Source organism: Megascapheus bottae, chromosome 2, assembly GCF_031878675.1.
Source record: "Megascapheus bottae isolate mThoBot1 chromosome 2, mThoBot2.hap1, whole genome shotgun sequence".
In the NCBI taxonomy this organism is placed as follows: Eukaryota; Metazoa; Chordata; class Mammalia; order Rodentia; family Geomyidae; genus Megascapheus; species Megascapheus bottae.
This window is the reverse complement of record NC_143510.1, coordinates 73,880,808-73,897,001: the sequence shown is the minus strand read 5'-3', so window position 1 is coordinate 73,897,001 and position 16,194 is coordinate 73,880,808. Positions and strand designations below refer to the sequence as shown.

Here is a 16,194-nt window from a genome sequence, read left to right as displayed (position 1 = left end):
CAAAATTTTGTTGCAGCAGGTTGCAAAACTAATGGTGCATGAAGAAATTTTTTTTTTATTGGCAAGGAATGCTGGGCTAACTGCTCTAAGCCATGCCTCGTGGAGAAGCTTGAAGAGAGAGAAAGAAAAGGGCAGGGGATAAAGAGAGAGGAAAAAAGTAGGTATGTGTGCATACACACGCACACGTATGCCTGCACACGTGCGAGCGCGCGCACACACACACACACACAAACACACAGAGCTTTCTCTGGAAAAAGCCATGATACTCCATGCCACAAAGGCATTTGGTTTTAGGCAGTAATGTTTTGCCCTTAGAATTTGTGATATTCTGAATGTTGATTAAGTAATACTCAAGACCTTAAGAAAAATGTATTGCAAGTAAGCATTTCTGGTTATTATGAACTATTATCAATGTGTATTATTTTATTCTGTTGAATGTCCATATGTAACTTCTCTCTTTCCAGAGCTTCATGAATCAGTAATAGTCTCCCAGTAGTAAGGACTTGTATTCCAAGTTTAGAACCTTAACCAGTCTTGTGAGGGAGTTTACCTTTTTCTCACAAGAAGAGAAATAATGGATCTTAAATAATGTTCCCCAAGCCTTCCAGTTCTTGGTGAAAGGTATAGATGCGGTAAAGAAGGTTGTACATAGAAACGGCGCACTAAGGGTTTCCCTTCATCTCTGCTGATTTCATGTTTTCTTTTTTTTATATAATTTTTTATTGTAATTAATAAAAGGGTTACAGGATATTTGCCAGATAGAAGGTGCATTAATTCACATACATTGATACCCTTTCACATGTCTTGGTACCCATTACCCTCTCCCCCACCCCCTCATGTTTTCTTTAGAGATGTCTTATGTTAAGTTCTTAGACACATATAATGTCTGTACAATCTACCACGTATAAAATGTTTGAGAAGATAAATTATATAGAACAAAGGACTAAAACACTATCTAGATAGATATCAATTACTTGTCTAGAAAAATATTCCAAGATAAAAAATAGCTCTGTATGGAAATTACCTCATTCTCAGTACTAGCTTTACAGACACAAGAGACTCATTTCCACTGATATGGGATAAGATACTGCTGACATTCAGCATGTCTTGTAATTCTGTTTTGTAGCCAATGTTTAGAAACACTTTTTTTTTTTTTTTGCCAGTTGTGGGGCTTGAACTCAGGGCCTGGGCACTGTCCCTGAATCTCTTTGTGCTCAAGGTTAGCACTCTTACCACTTGAACCACAGTGTCCACTTCTGTTGTTATAGATAAGAGTGTCAGGGGGACTTTTTCTGCCCAGGCTGGCTTTGAACCACAAAATTCTCAGTTCTCACCTCCTGAGCAGCTAAGATTACAGGTGTAAGCCACAGGCACTAGGCTAGAACCACTAATTTAATGCATATGTGTATTCTGTTGACAACCTCTCAAGGCTTTTGGAGCTTTAAGAAGCGTTCCCATGGTTTTAGTCAACAAGCTGTGGGACAGAACCATGTGAGACTTGGAGCCATGTATGATTTGCTCAGTGAACATATAAAAATCACCTGTTACTACTTTGTCATATTGTGCCAGAGAGACTTTCTCTGTTTTTGCCACGTTTCTTTCCTTTAAAGGTGGTAAGGTGGGAAAGTATGCACCTGTCATCTCAGGACTTGAGAGGCTGCAACTAGAGGATCATGGGTTCACAGCCAGCTTGAGCTGTATAACAAAAAAAAAAAAGAAGAAGAAGAAGAAGAAGAAAAGGAAGAGGGGAAATAAGAAGAAACAGGGGGAGGGGAGATTTGTTGCCCTCTTAGTTTTATGTCAAGAATCAGTTTTAGCTGGCTTGTTCTCCAGATTGTCATGACTTCACCTAAGCTGTTACTTGTGAGTGCCAGTCCTCATTAGAATCTCTCACATAAAACCTTCTCATTCAGTACCGCTTCAGCTTCATGATCCATTGCTTCCTCCCCCTGAGTCAAAGTTAAGTGAAAAATGTTCAGTCCTGTTAAATCTATGATTTAAAAAAAAATAATTTTGGACAGGATTGTCTATTAAAGAGGTCAAAGCAGGCCCAGCACACTTGTAAAAGGGGACAAAGTGTCGGCAGGCAAGTAGCAAGAAAAATAAGTATATTCTTACCCCAATTACAAGTGACTTCACATCACTTGAGTTACATAGAATTTAACTGTCTTAGGAACTGTAATTAGAACTAAATTTAAATGAAATAACATTTAGCTAGTAGATAAATGGAGTCAGTCAGTGTCAAACAACTTTAGCATGAGTAATGATAATGTCGTAGTATGTTGTATCTGGCAAGTTGTTTGGCACACTTTAGGCACTCAAGAAGTGGTAGAAAGTATTATGAGCTTAGCTATCATTTTTAATGTCATGATCGACTCCGTGAATCTGAAAGCAAGAGCTTTGAAGTGATGACAGTTTACCTTTCAAGTATGATGGAAAAATCACTTCATTTTCTTGTATGTTGTTGGCTAAAATAACCAAACACTTAGCTTGCCTTTCCTATATGAATTCTGCCTTTGGATAGCCAAGCAGGAAGTGCAGAAACTGTCTTTTACTTATAAATTATCCCAGCGTATAAGATTTCTCATATGACAGAATTAGAAAATTGTCATTTGCATCTCCCAAGAATGAATACATCCAGGCATTGAGTCATCACTGAAAGAGAAACAACTGAGCTTGACTGTGTGCCCGCTAAGGAAAGCACAGACCACCAGCACCTACCCTGCTCGTGTAGAATGTGCAGAGGCTGGAGGAACAAACTAGGCTGCACCTCTCGAGTGTGCAACCCCTGCAGTCCAGATCACTGGAAACTTCACAGGCCAGCTGACCTGAGCTGCAACAAATCATCTATCAAAAGAAGATAGGGAAAATGTGGTACCTGTAGATTAAAAGAAACACAGCAGATCTTGAAGATGAGAAAGAGAGAGTGTATTGTCTTGGGATTTACATTTGAGAAATAAAACCATAAGGAAATATTAAAGAAGTGATTGTAAAGGTCAGGAGATGGGCTGCTGTGGAAGGAATGCGGAGAAGTAACAGGGCATGAGTGGAAGGGGCTCTAGGGACCAGCAGAGTTTCGTGGTAGCTATTAGGACATTTTCCTTGTGAGAATTCATTAAGTCTTGTATGACTTCCTGATGTATATTCTAGTTCATAACAAGTATTTTTCTTAAGGTGTAAAAGAAGCCACATGCCAGTGGCTCACACCTAGAATTCTATCTACTCAAGAGGCTGAGATCTGAGGATTAGAGTCCTAAACCAGTCCAGACAGGAAGCTCTGTGAGACACTCATCTCCAGTTAGCCAAAAATGGAATTGGAACTGTAGCTTAAATGGTAGAGTTCCAGGCTTGAATGAAAAGGCTTTTAAGGGATATTATCTAAGTCCTGAGTTCCAGCCCAGTACCAGCACACAAATACACGTGTATGCAAGCACGCACACACACACACACACACACACACACACACACACACAAACACACACACACACAGGTGTAAAATACTGAAAGCAAATAATATCCCAAGATTTTTCAAATTTAGTGCCTATATTTTTTTTTTTTCTGTCGGTCGTGGGATTGAACTCTGGGCTTGGGTGTTGTCCCTGAGCTCTTCAGCTCAAGGCTACCGCCCTACCCTTTGGGCCAAGCCCCACTTCCATATTACAGAGATTAATTGGAGATAAGAAGTCTCAGGTCCTTTAGTGCCTGGGCTGGCTTTGAACCTTGATCCTCAGATCTCAGCCTCCTGAGGAGCTAGGATTGCAGGCATGAGCCACTTTGCCAAGCTTCTAGTGCTTGCATTTTTAATAAGGGTATGTGATTGCATCTTGAAGAGGAGTTAGCATGGTCAAGAACCACTGGGTGCAGCAGCCTAGAACCAGCAGAAGCACTGTGTATGTACATCTTTGCTCTTGTCAGCCTGTGAGCTGCTGCCAGCATCTTCTAGGTGAGGGAACCAGTGGCAGTTACTATAGTCTCTTCCAAGTACTCTAACTCTGCATCACTCAGGGGTGCTGAAGGGATGCTTTGCCAGGGATTCAACTACAACAGAATGACAGGATGACATCTCCATACCACCTGAGCCAGGCATGTGGAAGATTGTCACCTCTCTCTGCACACTACTGTGTAGCCTGTGGCACCACCTAGAGTACTTTATATGATCTCTTCCTGACCTTGTGACTTCAGCAGATCAGATAGAAACATTGTCTCTATTCCTTTGCCCTCATATGTATCAGTGTTGTCCATTCCCTCAATCTGCTTGATAGTGCTAGACCCTTGGTAGGGTCCAGCAGCATTGCAAATTCTGGGGCTCATTTTCATTCACAGAAGATTGGCATCCCAATTCTCTGCTCATGCAGACACCATATTTTTCATCCTAATCTCAAAGTTACCAGCTATTGATTATTCTGTCCTCCTATTTGCAGACTGTTTCAATTTTGGAGCAGCGACTGACTTTGACAGAGGATAAGCTGAAAGACTGCCTTGAAAATCAGCAAAAACTTTTCGGTGCCATCCGCCAGAAGAGTTGACTAGGAAAGTGTGAGCAGAGGCATGAGAAATGAACACGTGTGTATACTCAGGAAGGTGGCCCCCAAAGCTCCACACCACACCCCACGCGCCATTTCCCATGACATTTCTTCAAAGGGTGAGCAACAGAACAAAAGACAGAAAGGGCCTAATGAAGCACCAATTTAAACATACACAGCAATGTCAAGAACTAATTTACATCACCCCAGCTATGATTGCCGTAATAAAACGGAGAAGCATTCAAGCAATTCTGCATTTCCCCCCCCATATTATTTTATATAAATGTCATTTTTCATTCATACCTTAAATCCTGCCAGGAAAGTTTACCAAATCTTTGGATTTTATTGCTAAATTATTGGAGATTGATCATGTTCAGGAAATTCCTTAAAGTGAATCATTTATTTCCTTAACAACACACTTGTAGAGTGAATAATTCATTTCTAAAACAGCATCTGAAAGTACAGAATGAGCTATTGATCCGGCTCATATTTCTTTTTAAACAACAATAGAAAAAGCATCCTCTTATTAATGTCTTAAAAAATAATGAATAAAAATGCCAAAGCTGTAGAACTTCCACAGCAAGAATATTCCTGATTAGCAACAGGACTTGTGGAAAGTGAGGCAGAGGGTTTTTATCTGATTTCTGATGTGCTTTCTTTATCTTTTAACTGTCCTAAAAGGAAAAGCAATTGAAACGCACGTGTAGTTTATGTCACAGATGAATGGGCAGAATGATCTGGGCTGTGCTTAAACCTGCAATCATGGTTTGCAGAGATTATGTTAATGTGATTTCAGCAGGCTAAAAAGCCAGAATGATGTAACAGATCTATTTAAAAATAGGCACACATGCACATGCTTCTGAAATATCTTTGCTTAGGGTGTTTTTTGGCAGCTAAATAATAAGTTCGTTATTTATTTTGAAAAACATTATTTATATCCATTGTCTTCCTGGTTTTGGTGGTTTTTTTTTAATGAATTGTGACTTGAAACAAAATGAAAATGAGCCAGACTTTCTAAAAGATTGTGGTTGCAGATTAAGAATTTTATTTTATCTTTAACAAAACAGTAAAGTTTAAAAAAAAGAAGTCAAATTAATTGCAGCTTGCTTTTCTAGTAACCTGAATCAAGAACAAAGATGGGAGATGGAAGACCATTTAAAGTCTCTAAAGATAATGTAAGGAAAATATTATTGATGACTTAAAAACTAAAATAAGAGGGTGAAGTACTTTTATATGAGAATTTATACTCGAAAATTTTTTCAAAGCAATTTCAATTGCACCCATGAGCTGGTTTTATTTTTATCATCTCCTCGTGTGTTATAAGTGCCTTTTATGTTATGTTCTTTTAGACATTTTCAAGAGCTTCAAAGAGTAAATGGTATTATATTTTTATAACTTCATTGAAAAGACTAAGAAATGAAATGTCATGCCAATTTTTGTTTACAATTTTTTTATGCTTCAAACAATAAAGACACTTTTCCTTTTAAAAAAAAAAAGTCTTTTTTCTTTTTTTTAATGCTTAAAACCTGGAAATACTAAACTTCTTATCCAGCCCTCACAGTGTACAGAACACTGTCCTGGAGAGCTGGTCCAAACAGCGTGCAGAGGCTCATCTCCACAGTAAATGACTCACAAGGATGAAGGGGCCCAGGACATGTCTCTAACTCCTCACCAGCTACTGTGAGGACATTGGCCTGAGGCTCTCACACTTGAGGAATCACTGATGTAGCTTTAGCTCACTTTTTCAACACGATATTGCCACATTATTTTTACAGACCTGGCAGAAGTGATCTATGGGAATGATATGAACTTAAAACGTTTTCTGGAAGGTCATTTTATAATTGCCCTTCTTCCCCTCCACTTCTAAACTGATTCTAGCCCTCCCACCCCTAACTGGAATATCTCCTCCTCAAAGTCCAGTAGTCATCTCTAAGAACATTCATAATCAGTTAGTTCTGCCATGCTCTCCTGATTACCACCATCAGTAGCCCCACCAGTGTTCTACTCTTTCGACTTCATAAAATGGCAGTCTTCCATTGGTGAAACTGAAGTCTTGGTTTCCTCCTTGGCTACTTCTTTCAAACCTCATTCTTCCATTCTTCAGCAAATCTTAAAAATTTATGAAACTCAGTTTCTCATCACCTCTATCTTCATCGTGGCCCACGTCATCATCTCTTTCTGGATGACTGTAGGTACCTCCTAACTGTTCTTCCCACTACCACCTATAAACATCAGGCCTAGTGGTTCTTGAAAACCTGGGCTAACATAGGGGGCACAACCAGATGTATTGGTAGATGCCTGTAATCAATCGAAGCACTCTGAAGCCTGAAGCAGAAGGATCAAAAGTTGAATGCCAGCCTGGGTCACTTAGGGAGACGTTGTCTCAGAGAAACACACAGCAACAAGAAAGCCAGTTCCCATCTCAAGGAAATGTTCAAAACTTCAGATGTTATGTCTTCACCTCTGAGCCATTCCCTGAGTTACTTTCATGCACTGCCCTTCAGACTCCTTGATTTCCTCAGCCTGGAATTCTGCCCCAAGGCATCCCTGACAGCATTCAGCCACTGTTCACTGTCTTCCTAATTGTCTTTGTTTACCCGTGTACCAGACCTCCTGACCAGGATTGCTTTTCTCTCACCAGGAGTGGTTTTCTGCCATGTACTCATTAGCATGCGACCTATGTAATGGTTCATGATGAGAATGTCCACTTTGGAGCAAACATAATATAGATCTTACAAAATATGAAAACAACTACTAAGTTGCAGATTTATTCCTTTACCCCTACTGTGTCTTGTCATCCTCATTTAATTCCTGAGCAGAAGAGCTCACCAGCTCTTCTGTTACGATCTTTGATATAATCACTTTCTCCTTGTACTCTACTCTTTCTGTCTCAGTCTCCAAGTGCTAGAACTACAGGCAATCTCCGCCACGAATGGCTATAATTTCAAAAACTGAAATATAACAAGTGTACTTATTTATGACAAGACAGTGTGATTATTCAACACATGTATACTATGTGTCAATATTCAAATCCGGGTCATTACCATTTCTACCACCTTAAACATTTTTCATTTCTTTGGGCAGACAGCAATGAATTAAAAAATCTGGCCATACCAAACTATAAGAAGTCTGGGCTTCCCCAGCAAGTACAAGCTCATGGCGAATCTTTTATAGGGTGTTTGAGGAAAAAAGACAGGACTATTTGACTAGTTAATGTGGAATAGAAAGCCATAAACTCTCAGACACAGAGGTTATACAAGGTGGCTTCTGATTGGTGAAACTTAAACTTGGTCCTCCTCCAATGCAACTTTACTCTGAGATTTTCTTCCAAGTTCTTTACAGAAAAACCCTCATCTTTCAAAAACTAACCCATGTATCTCTTCAGATTTTGCTCTTGTTCTTCCAGATCATTTTGTATGAGTCTCCACTCATACAAACTGTGCTTCCTCCATTCTGACTGGACTTTTAAGGGAAAGTACTGTTACCTTTAGATTAGCTACTTGTACAATGTCCAAGTAAAGCACTATTTTCATAGAGTCAGATGATTTTGTTGCTGTTTTAATGACATTGTTCTTCACTTAGAGGGAAAAGCAGTTAAAACCAGTGAGTAGACAAAGAGATTGGTACATAAACATTTCCATGTGAAATGACTGGGACTAAGTAGCAGTGAAAATGACCTGCTGCTAGTGGTTACGTATCTCAGGAGCTGTTATGCTGTGTTTGAAGACAGAAATACTTAGGTACGAATTCCACCTGTGCATAGTAGTGTCTTCCTTTAAGGAAGACGCTCAGTATGTCTATATACTTTAACTGAAGGTAATAATAATCATGTGAGTTGTTTACAAAATAGCCAGTACAGTAGCTACCACACAGTAAGTGAACAGTAATTGCAATGGAAATAGATATTATTACTGTTGATTTGCAATTTTGTTTCTTTGGACAGCATTTCCAAGTAATTATGAATTCAATTGTAACCAGAAGGAAATTAGAATTTAATACTAAAGTGGTAACTAATGAAAAGCATAGTACTTAATTTAAAATTAATGTTACATTTGTAAAAATTCTATGAGAGTAATTCTGTAAGAGAATTAGCTTTTAATAGGCAGAAAACTCAGGGTACTGACCAAATGCAGTCATTGAGCAACTTCTAAGGAATTTACCCTGAGAAATACCAATGCATAATTATCCTTAAATAGAGAGAGGCCAGGCAAACACGGGAAGTGGGGGAGGGAACTGGAATGTGAGTCAATTAGGTGTCATTAAGAACAAAATTTGCCTGGAACTCATCCTTTCTGGTCTGATTTACCATCTAGAGAGCCAGTGTTATTTGCTTAAAGTCTTTTGTTGAAAGACAAGACCATCTAGGTGCTCCCCCACCTTTTTGTCCACGTATGGAGTACAGACATCTCCAAGATGAAGCATTCTATGCATCTAAGAGGACTAGAAGCTAAATCTTCTGTCCCTGAAGAGGAATATTTGGTGACCAAGAGAAACAGATAATTGTAATATTTGGAGGTTATTAAAAAAGAATTACAATGAAATCATATGACGGTTGAATAATAAAAACAGATGGTTTTATTATGGATTTTTAAGTGAGATTATAAGAGATACACTATCTGCAACATTTTTTTTCCCCTGATGGCTTAGAATTCACTGACAAAGTCATTAGGTTTTTAGATTCATGAACCAAAGGATTTATGAATGGTCATTGACTCTAGGAACACAGCGTAATTGCCAGGTTGCCCTGCATATACCCCAACTGTGGTAGCCAGGTAGCACAGTTGCAAGCTAGGCTTACTAAGAAAACAGGTCAGTAACTGGCCAAGAGACTAGTGACTGGGGGAGAAGGGAAAAAGAGGGATGTATGCACATTACTTTTTCTGTTATAGAGTATATTCATTGTATTTTTTAGGAGATGGCACAGTTCAAGCATTTCTATTCAAAATAAAGATTCTGATTTAAGATTTTTCAGATAAAGCATATTTCACAACAAAAGCACTTGACCATCCCACATTCTAAATTAAACAAAAGATATAGGAACAGGAGAAAATGGCAGAAATACAAGATATAATTGGAAATGTCAACATATTAGAGCTACTTAATATGGATTTACCCTGAAACAACGGCAAGAAACAACACACTAAATTGCTTTTTTTGTCCAAAAACATCTTAAACATGTTCTGGATCACTTGATACAGAGCATTGTAGTCAAAATTCTACATGCCATGTGGCCAGAGAGTATAAATTATTTTATTTAAAGCTTTTTAAAATCCTTAATCACATAGAATATGTGAAAAAAAAGAAAATTTAAACTCCAGTAAGAATTTAAGCCAAAAAAATATAGCAAGGAATATTTTTTAATGAAAATAGGAATGCAATGTGTCAAATTAGACATGTCAAAACAAAGCATAAGCCATGCATCTTCCTAAAAATATAGTAATCCCAATAAATGAAGAAAATAAGGCTCAAATAAGTGTGGAAAAAATTGTATCTTGGAGATTTTTAATGTTAATCACTAACAGATAAAACTTGCTTCACTTCAAAAGTAATTAAAAACTGGTAACCTTGGAAACTGATTATTTAGATTATCACTGAAGATTTTTGAAGTATTATACTGACACACAACTGAGAAACACATCTAATAACAGTTTGCTTCATTTACTTTTGTTTGTGGCTTTAAAATAACATCCACCTATGTTACTTTTATCTAGTCTTAGGTTGATAGGAAATGGTCCCATCAGGCGGCATTAGCTTAGCTTCTTTGACACAGATTTCTTATCCTTTATATCACACTTAATTTTTCTACAGACTTTGGCTTGCAATAAAAAGCAGGGAAAATTCTTAAGTGCCATTTTGCATATCTTGAGATCCCAGAAGCCCCGAGGAAGCAGGGAACTCTGCGCTCATTTCAGTTGTTTGCAGTGACGTCTAAGATCTATCATTAAGAAAACTAGGAATTTTGATTTGTGAGGCTATAGTACAGCCCTCCTTAACATATGCCATTAGCCAAGCATGATTAGAACAAGCATAATGCCTTCACTCAAGAGGCTGAGGCAGAATACTCTCAAATGTGAGGACTGTTAGCTCTATAACAAGATCCTGTCTCAAGAAAGGAGGAGGAGGAGGAGGGGAGAAAAAGTGTCATCTGTCTCCATCTTTTTGGATCCTTTCATCATCTGGAAACTAAACTAAAATATGACAGGATAAAAGAGCCATCTACTGATACTAAAATGATTTCACAAGAACTTAATGTGAAAAAGGTAATGCGCGTAAAAGTCTTGAAAACTACAGAGGATAAAAGAAAGCATGTTGCACAATTGGATGAAACATCTTTCTGTCTTGCTTAAGAAATTACTATGGTTTGCCCAAGAGACACCAGTAGCCTAGAGAAAGAAGAATGAGAAACCTTAGCAGGGATGGGGATTTGTGACACTGGAAACTGGGTATATCAAGAGCAGTTTTAGCCTGGGGGAGGGGGGAGGGGAAGACTTGCTGAGAAAGCTGCAGGATACTTTAGTGACTTTCACTTCCAATGAAACACTATCCCTCCCTCAGGTTGTTTCCTCCGCTTAATCCCCTGAGGAAATCCCTTTGCTTTTCAGAGATAAAAAGTTAGTAGAACAAAGAGAAAGTCAGGGAAGCGCCTAGCCTTTTGCTATAGAATTTCACTGAAGCCTTTCCAAGACCCAGGATAGAGCCCCCGGGTTGTGCTGTTTATTCCAACACCTGGATTGAATATCAAGGATGAAGAGATGAATCGTTTAGAAATCTGATGTTCTTGGGAGGGAAGGGGAGGGGAAGGGGGAGCTGTTGCTTCTTCAGAACTCTAATAACAACTATGTCAATGGCAAAAAAAAAATCACATGGAAAGTTCAAAGTGGTTAAATCCCCTTTCAGCAAGCAAGCATCAATGTCATATCTGGAGATGGAGATGTTGCTCATTCTCTGTCTGAAAAGGAGTGATTAAAGAGGAAGAAGAAAAGAATCAATTGCTTGAGATAGTACTTTTCACTCCTGGGAGCACCTGTCTGCACTTTCATCATTTACATTCTCCTTTTCAGCCTAAACTGAGTGAATAAGGCAAATAACACTGGATTTCATATGGATCCAGATATGAATATGAAAGATATCTGTAAAAGGAGTTGAAAGCTAATACGTTAAATCTCAGTGGGTCCCAATGGTGTTCTGAAATAAATAAGCAAAGGAAGTGTTCTGACAACATAAAAAGACTAGAAATGATAATACCCAGACTGTCTCTTCACCATTAATACAAGCATTAGGTGTTTCCAACCAGTAGAGTAATGTAGATCTACACAGCAAAATGCCTCATAAGCTCTTCAGAACCCACCTTTCCTTACATGGATGTTTGTGGATTTGATCCACCATTTACCCTTCTTGATCAGCGTGCTGCTGGTCCAGGTGGTTAAAAATTGACACTTTATAGACATGTGCTTAGCCTTTGCTGTGCTTCATTTTGTTTCTTTTTTTTTTTTAACTAGGTTCTAATGATTAAAAATCAAAGAACTTGATTTCTGGCTTCTATTGAAAAATTAGATGACCTACTATTATATGTCCTGTTTTCTATATTATACATGGCAACAACTGCCAGTTCATCTGCTTATCTTTGTGGCTCCAGCCCACAATGCTTAACTGGTCTCTGAATAGGACAGCTTATAGGTCTCAAGTATGGAGATGGTCCCATTTCAGGAAACATTGTGGATATTTCTATATTTTTATAGCAAAGTCTGGGTGGAATGTGGAGTTGAACCAAGCCTGTGAAATGGGCCAAGTGGAAAGTAGATATGGGGAACAAAATAGATCTAATTCAATAGAGTCAACAAAAAGGGAAATAGCTAATCAGCAAAATTCCCATTAACCCCTTATGGGGTTATAAGTTTGGTTCCCCTACTTCACAAGGTAGCAATTAACAGCAAGAGCCACAGCACTCCTTTCTTGGCCTACTTGCATTAATCACACCATCAAAGGTGCGTGATTTATCATCTTGAAGACTTGAGAATATGGAACTGAGAAATTTTATCTCTTTGAGGAAATGGAAATTCAGGGTTAGATTAGTACCAGAACAACCTTTTTTTTGTTTTGTTTTTTTTTTTGGCAATCTTGTGGCTTGAGCCTGGGGACTGTCCCTGAGCTTCTTTTGCTCAAGGCTAGCACTCTACCATTTAAGCCACAGTGCTACTTCCAACTTTTTCTGTTCAGTGGTACTGAGGAATTGAACCCAGGGCTTTATGCTCTACCACTGAGCCGTATTTCCAGCCCCAACAATCTCTCATTCTTAAGGCAGTCCTCTATCTGCTGTTCTATACATCTAATTATAGTTTACATTTTATTTCAAAACCCTTGAGCCTTAGATAATCTTATGCTGAAATGAAAATACAAAAAGGAAGAAATACCTTTTCTGGGCAGTATGTAAGTAACAATTTGTAAATAATGCACTGAGAGAAGTCTGTAGGTAGTGGCATTAAGGAATCCTTTTGTTTTCCAAGCACTCTTTAATGGTCATGGGTTGGTAAACTGGGTATAGCGGCACAAGTACTCAGGAGACTAAAGAAAAAGAAAGAAGGGATAGAGGGAAGGAAAGAAAGGCAGAACATGATGGTCCAGGCCAAAATTCAAGAAAACACCTAAAATAAAGGATCTCAAGATGTGGCTCAAGTGGCAGAGCACCTACCTGCTTAATAAGTTGACAGCCCTAAGAAAACCATAGTACCCACCTGTCCTTCCTTCAAAATGAAAATGATTCTTATAATTGTTGGGTTATCTGTGCTGATCAAGCAGAGAAATCTACTCCTATCATTCACAAAATGTGAATGGATGGTTGACTTTGCAAACATATTAAGTGCTTACTGCAGGTTTACATTCTGTCTTCTTCTTGGGTGAGGCTGATTATGTGGGAGGGAAGCAGGAGAGGTGAGAGGGAAAGATAGAGATGGGTAGTAGCAAAGAGTAGGGGGTAGAAAAGATGAAGCTTCTAGAAGCCACTTCATAACACTGGGCCAACTGTTGGAGATCTTTAGCAAGAAGAAGAGAAGATTTAGAGAATGTGAAGACTAGTCGGTTCTTGTGGGGTCAAGGATTAGGGGTTAGTTTGGTTTATTTCTGGTAGAGCAAGAACCTTTATGTGCAAAGAAGGAAGGCAAGATCTGTGTGTGTGTGTGTGTGTGTGTGTGTGTGTGTGTGTGTGTGTGTGTGTACTTACATGCTCATGCGCCAGTTTTGGGACTTGAATTCAGGGCCTGGGTGCTAAATGATTATTATTATTATTATTATTATTATTATTATTTTATTTTGCTTCAAGGCTAGTATAAACTACCAAAGAGTTAGTAATTTATTTAAGATAAGAGTCTTATAGGCTTTCCTGCCCTGGCTGACTTTGATCCTCAGATCTCAGAAGGATAGGATTATAGGCATGAGCCTATATTGATTGCGGCAACTTAGGAAAAGCATAGAAGTTTATTGGAAAAGGGATGAGTTGTAGTATAGATGAGCCTATCTGAACTTCAGACTGAGATCCATTCAAAATGGTTGTAAAGTCCATCAATACTACAATAGCCTGATTACTATCCCAGACCCTCAAAAGGACTTCTTTTGGCTGGGCACTGGTAGCTCACACCTGACATCATAGCTACTCAGGAGGCTGAGATCAGAAGTTCAAAGCCAGCCTGGCCACGTAAGTCTATAAGACCCTTATTTCCAATTACCCACCAGAATACTAGGAGTGGAGCTGTGGTTCAAAGTTGTAGGGCTCAGAGACATCAACCAGGCCCTAAGTTTAAGTCCCACAACTGACAAAACAACAAAAACAAAAAGCAAAAAAATAAATAAAATCGGGACTCCTTTCTAGTACTCCATCATTAAGATGACTAGGATATGTTTTGTTTTGCTTGTGCTTGACAAATGTTCCTAACTAACCTCCCCTGTTGTTCCAAACCAAATTCTTGAGAGAAGAAATCTCATTGATGAATTTTATTACCATCAGCCCTCGTGAGATAAATATTTATTCTGGGTCTCCCGACTGGCAACAGCCCACAGATGGTGTAGGACAGAAAAAGCACAAGAAACGCAGTCACCTGTGTACAAGGAAGTCACTGTGTCCCTCTGCTGGGAGCAGAACCACCTGATCAGCCTTAGGATTCCTGTGTGGGAAATGGCTGACATATACGTAAAAGACAGCCAACCTAGAAACTCTGGACATTCAAAAACATTGCAGAAGGCAGAAGGCAGAAGGGGGACATAATGAGGACTTTCCATTAGTTCTATCTGGAAACAAATGGACCCTCCTTAGTTAGTGGTCCAGGGCAGCCTATTCCCAGGGATGCTTTAAAGAAAGCTACATTACACCTTGCTGAGGAAATTATAGATCTTTTTGTCAGAACATTTACGATAACCATCTGCCTTGAGACTGTGCTCCTGGGCTTTCTGTCTGCTGAAGTGGTAATTGTGAGAAGGAATTCTAGAACCAGAGGCAACTCCCAAGTATAAGAGGGTGTTGTGGAATTTTCAGCCTCAAGAAATTTTCAGAAATATCAGCCTCTTACTCTTCCTGAGGCAGATATGTGACCAGAGGTCGGTTTTTCGGGGGCCACTAGTACTTCAAAGTAACTAAAAATTTTCAAACTAAATTCGCCTCTAGATTGATTGAGGAGAATTATTATTTTTATCACTATTTTGAAAATCTAACATGAAAAGTGTATGTGTGAGAGAGAGAACATACCTTTTATAGTTATTTAGCTAATGAGTTAGATGGTAATCTAATAGTAAGGAGCTGAAGATTTCAAGAACAATGGGACAATAGCTATGCTTTATAACTAGTTACACTAATGTCTTGGGTCTTCTGCTTTGAAACAGTATTCTGAGGGAAGAAGAGAAAGAGCTAAATGAGAGAAGGAAAGGAAAAGAAGACACCTAATTGCCCAATTGCTCTGGGAAAAGAGCAACATGCCTCACTGCTTTGCCGTCCACCTGCAGTCATAAAAAAGACATGCAACCACAGCTTCGTAAACTAGAGTTGTCCTTTTCTTGGTCATAGTGTGACTAATCCATGCACATTTTCTTACAAAATCCAAATTCACCAATGTTATTTGGAGATTACTGCCAGAATCACAATGAGGCACTGTTCAATTCTTAGCGCTTTGGGAGGACCTGTCTTAAAATGGGTTTTACCTCAAAATTATGAAGCAAAAGGTTGAGATGAAGGCTTAGGGAAAATATCCTTCAGAAGTCAGGCTCTTGGGAGGGAAGTGGTGAGCAACGCTGTGCTCACTGATGTCCTGAATGTAGGTCAGCAGTAACCCGTGCATTCCTAAGCAGAGCTTACCGGATATCTGCATGGGGACAAAAAAAGAAAAACCTAATTGTGCAAAAGCATGGGAATCAGAAAGAAAAAAAAAAAACTGGAAAAAGCTACTTACTATACCGTGTGTGTGTGTGTGTGTGTGTGTGTGTGTGTGTATGCTGGGGATGATACCCAGCATGTCTGAGACAAGTACTCTACCACTGAACCACAGTCTTGGCCCAGGGCACTGATATTCCTATCCTTTCCTCAGAGTTCTGCCTGTGCCACCACCCTGTCTTCTATTCCCCACCCGAGAGAAAAGAGGACTTAAGCATCCTCTTCCTTATTCCAGGACAGATGCCCTGAGAGAACAATGCA

At 39.0% G+C, this 16,194-nt stretch overlaps 1 protein-coding gene across 4 annotated transcripts in view; it reads left to right on the top strand.

Moving 5' to 3' along the window:
• The window catches only part of LOC150067326 (polypeptide N-acetylgalactosaminyltransferase 4), a 75,095-nt gene extending 69,893 nt beyond the window's left edge, over nucleotides 1-5,202 (top strand). For 3 of the 4 annotated variants that reach the window (XM_090328365.1, XM_090328367.1, XM_090328366.1), the window contains 2 exons: nucleotides 67-157; nucleotides 4,422-5,202. In XM_090328365.1, the coding sequence (XP_090184491.1) occupies nucleotides 67-157; nucleotides 4,422-4,465 (135 nt within the window). In that variant the 3' untranslated portion in view covers nucleotides 4,466-5,202. The remainder of the gene's footprint in view (nucleotides 1-66; nucleotides 158-4,421) is intronic. The other variant, XM_090328364.1, reaches the window with a different exon arrangement.
• The last annotated feature ends 10,992 nt before the right edge of the window (nucleotides 5,203-16,194 follow it).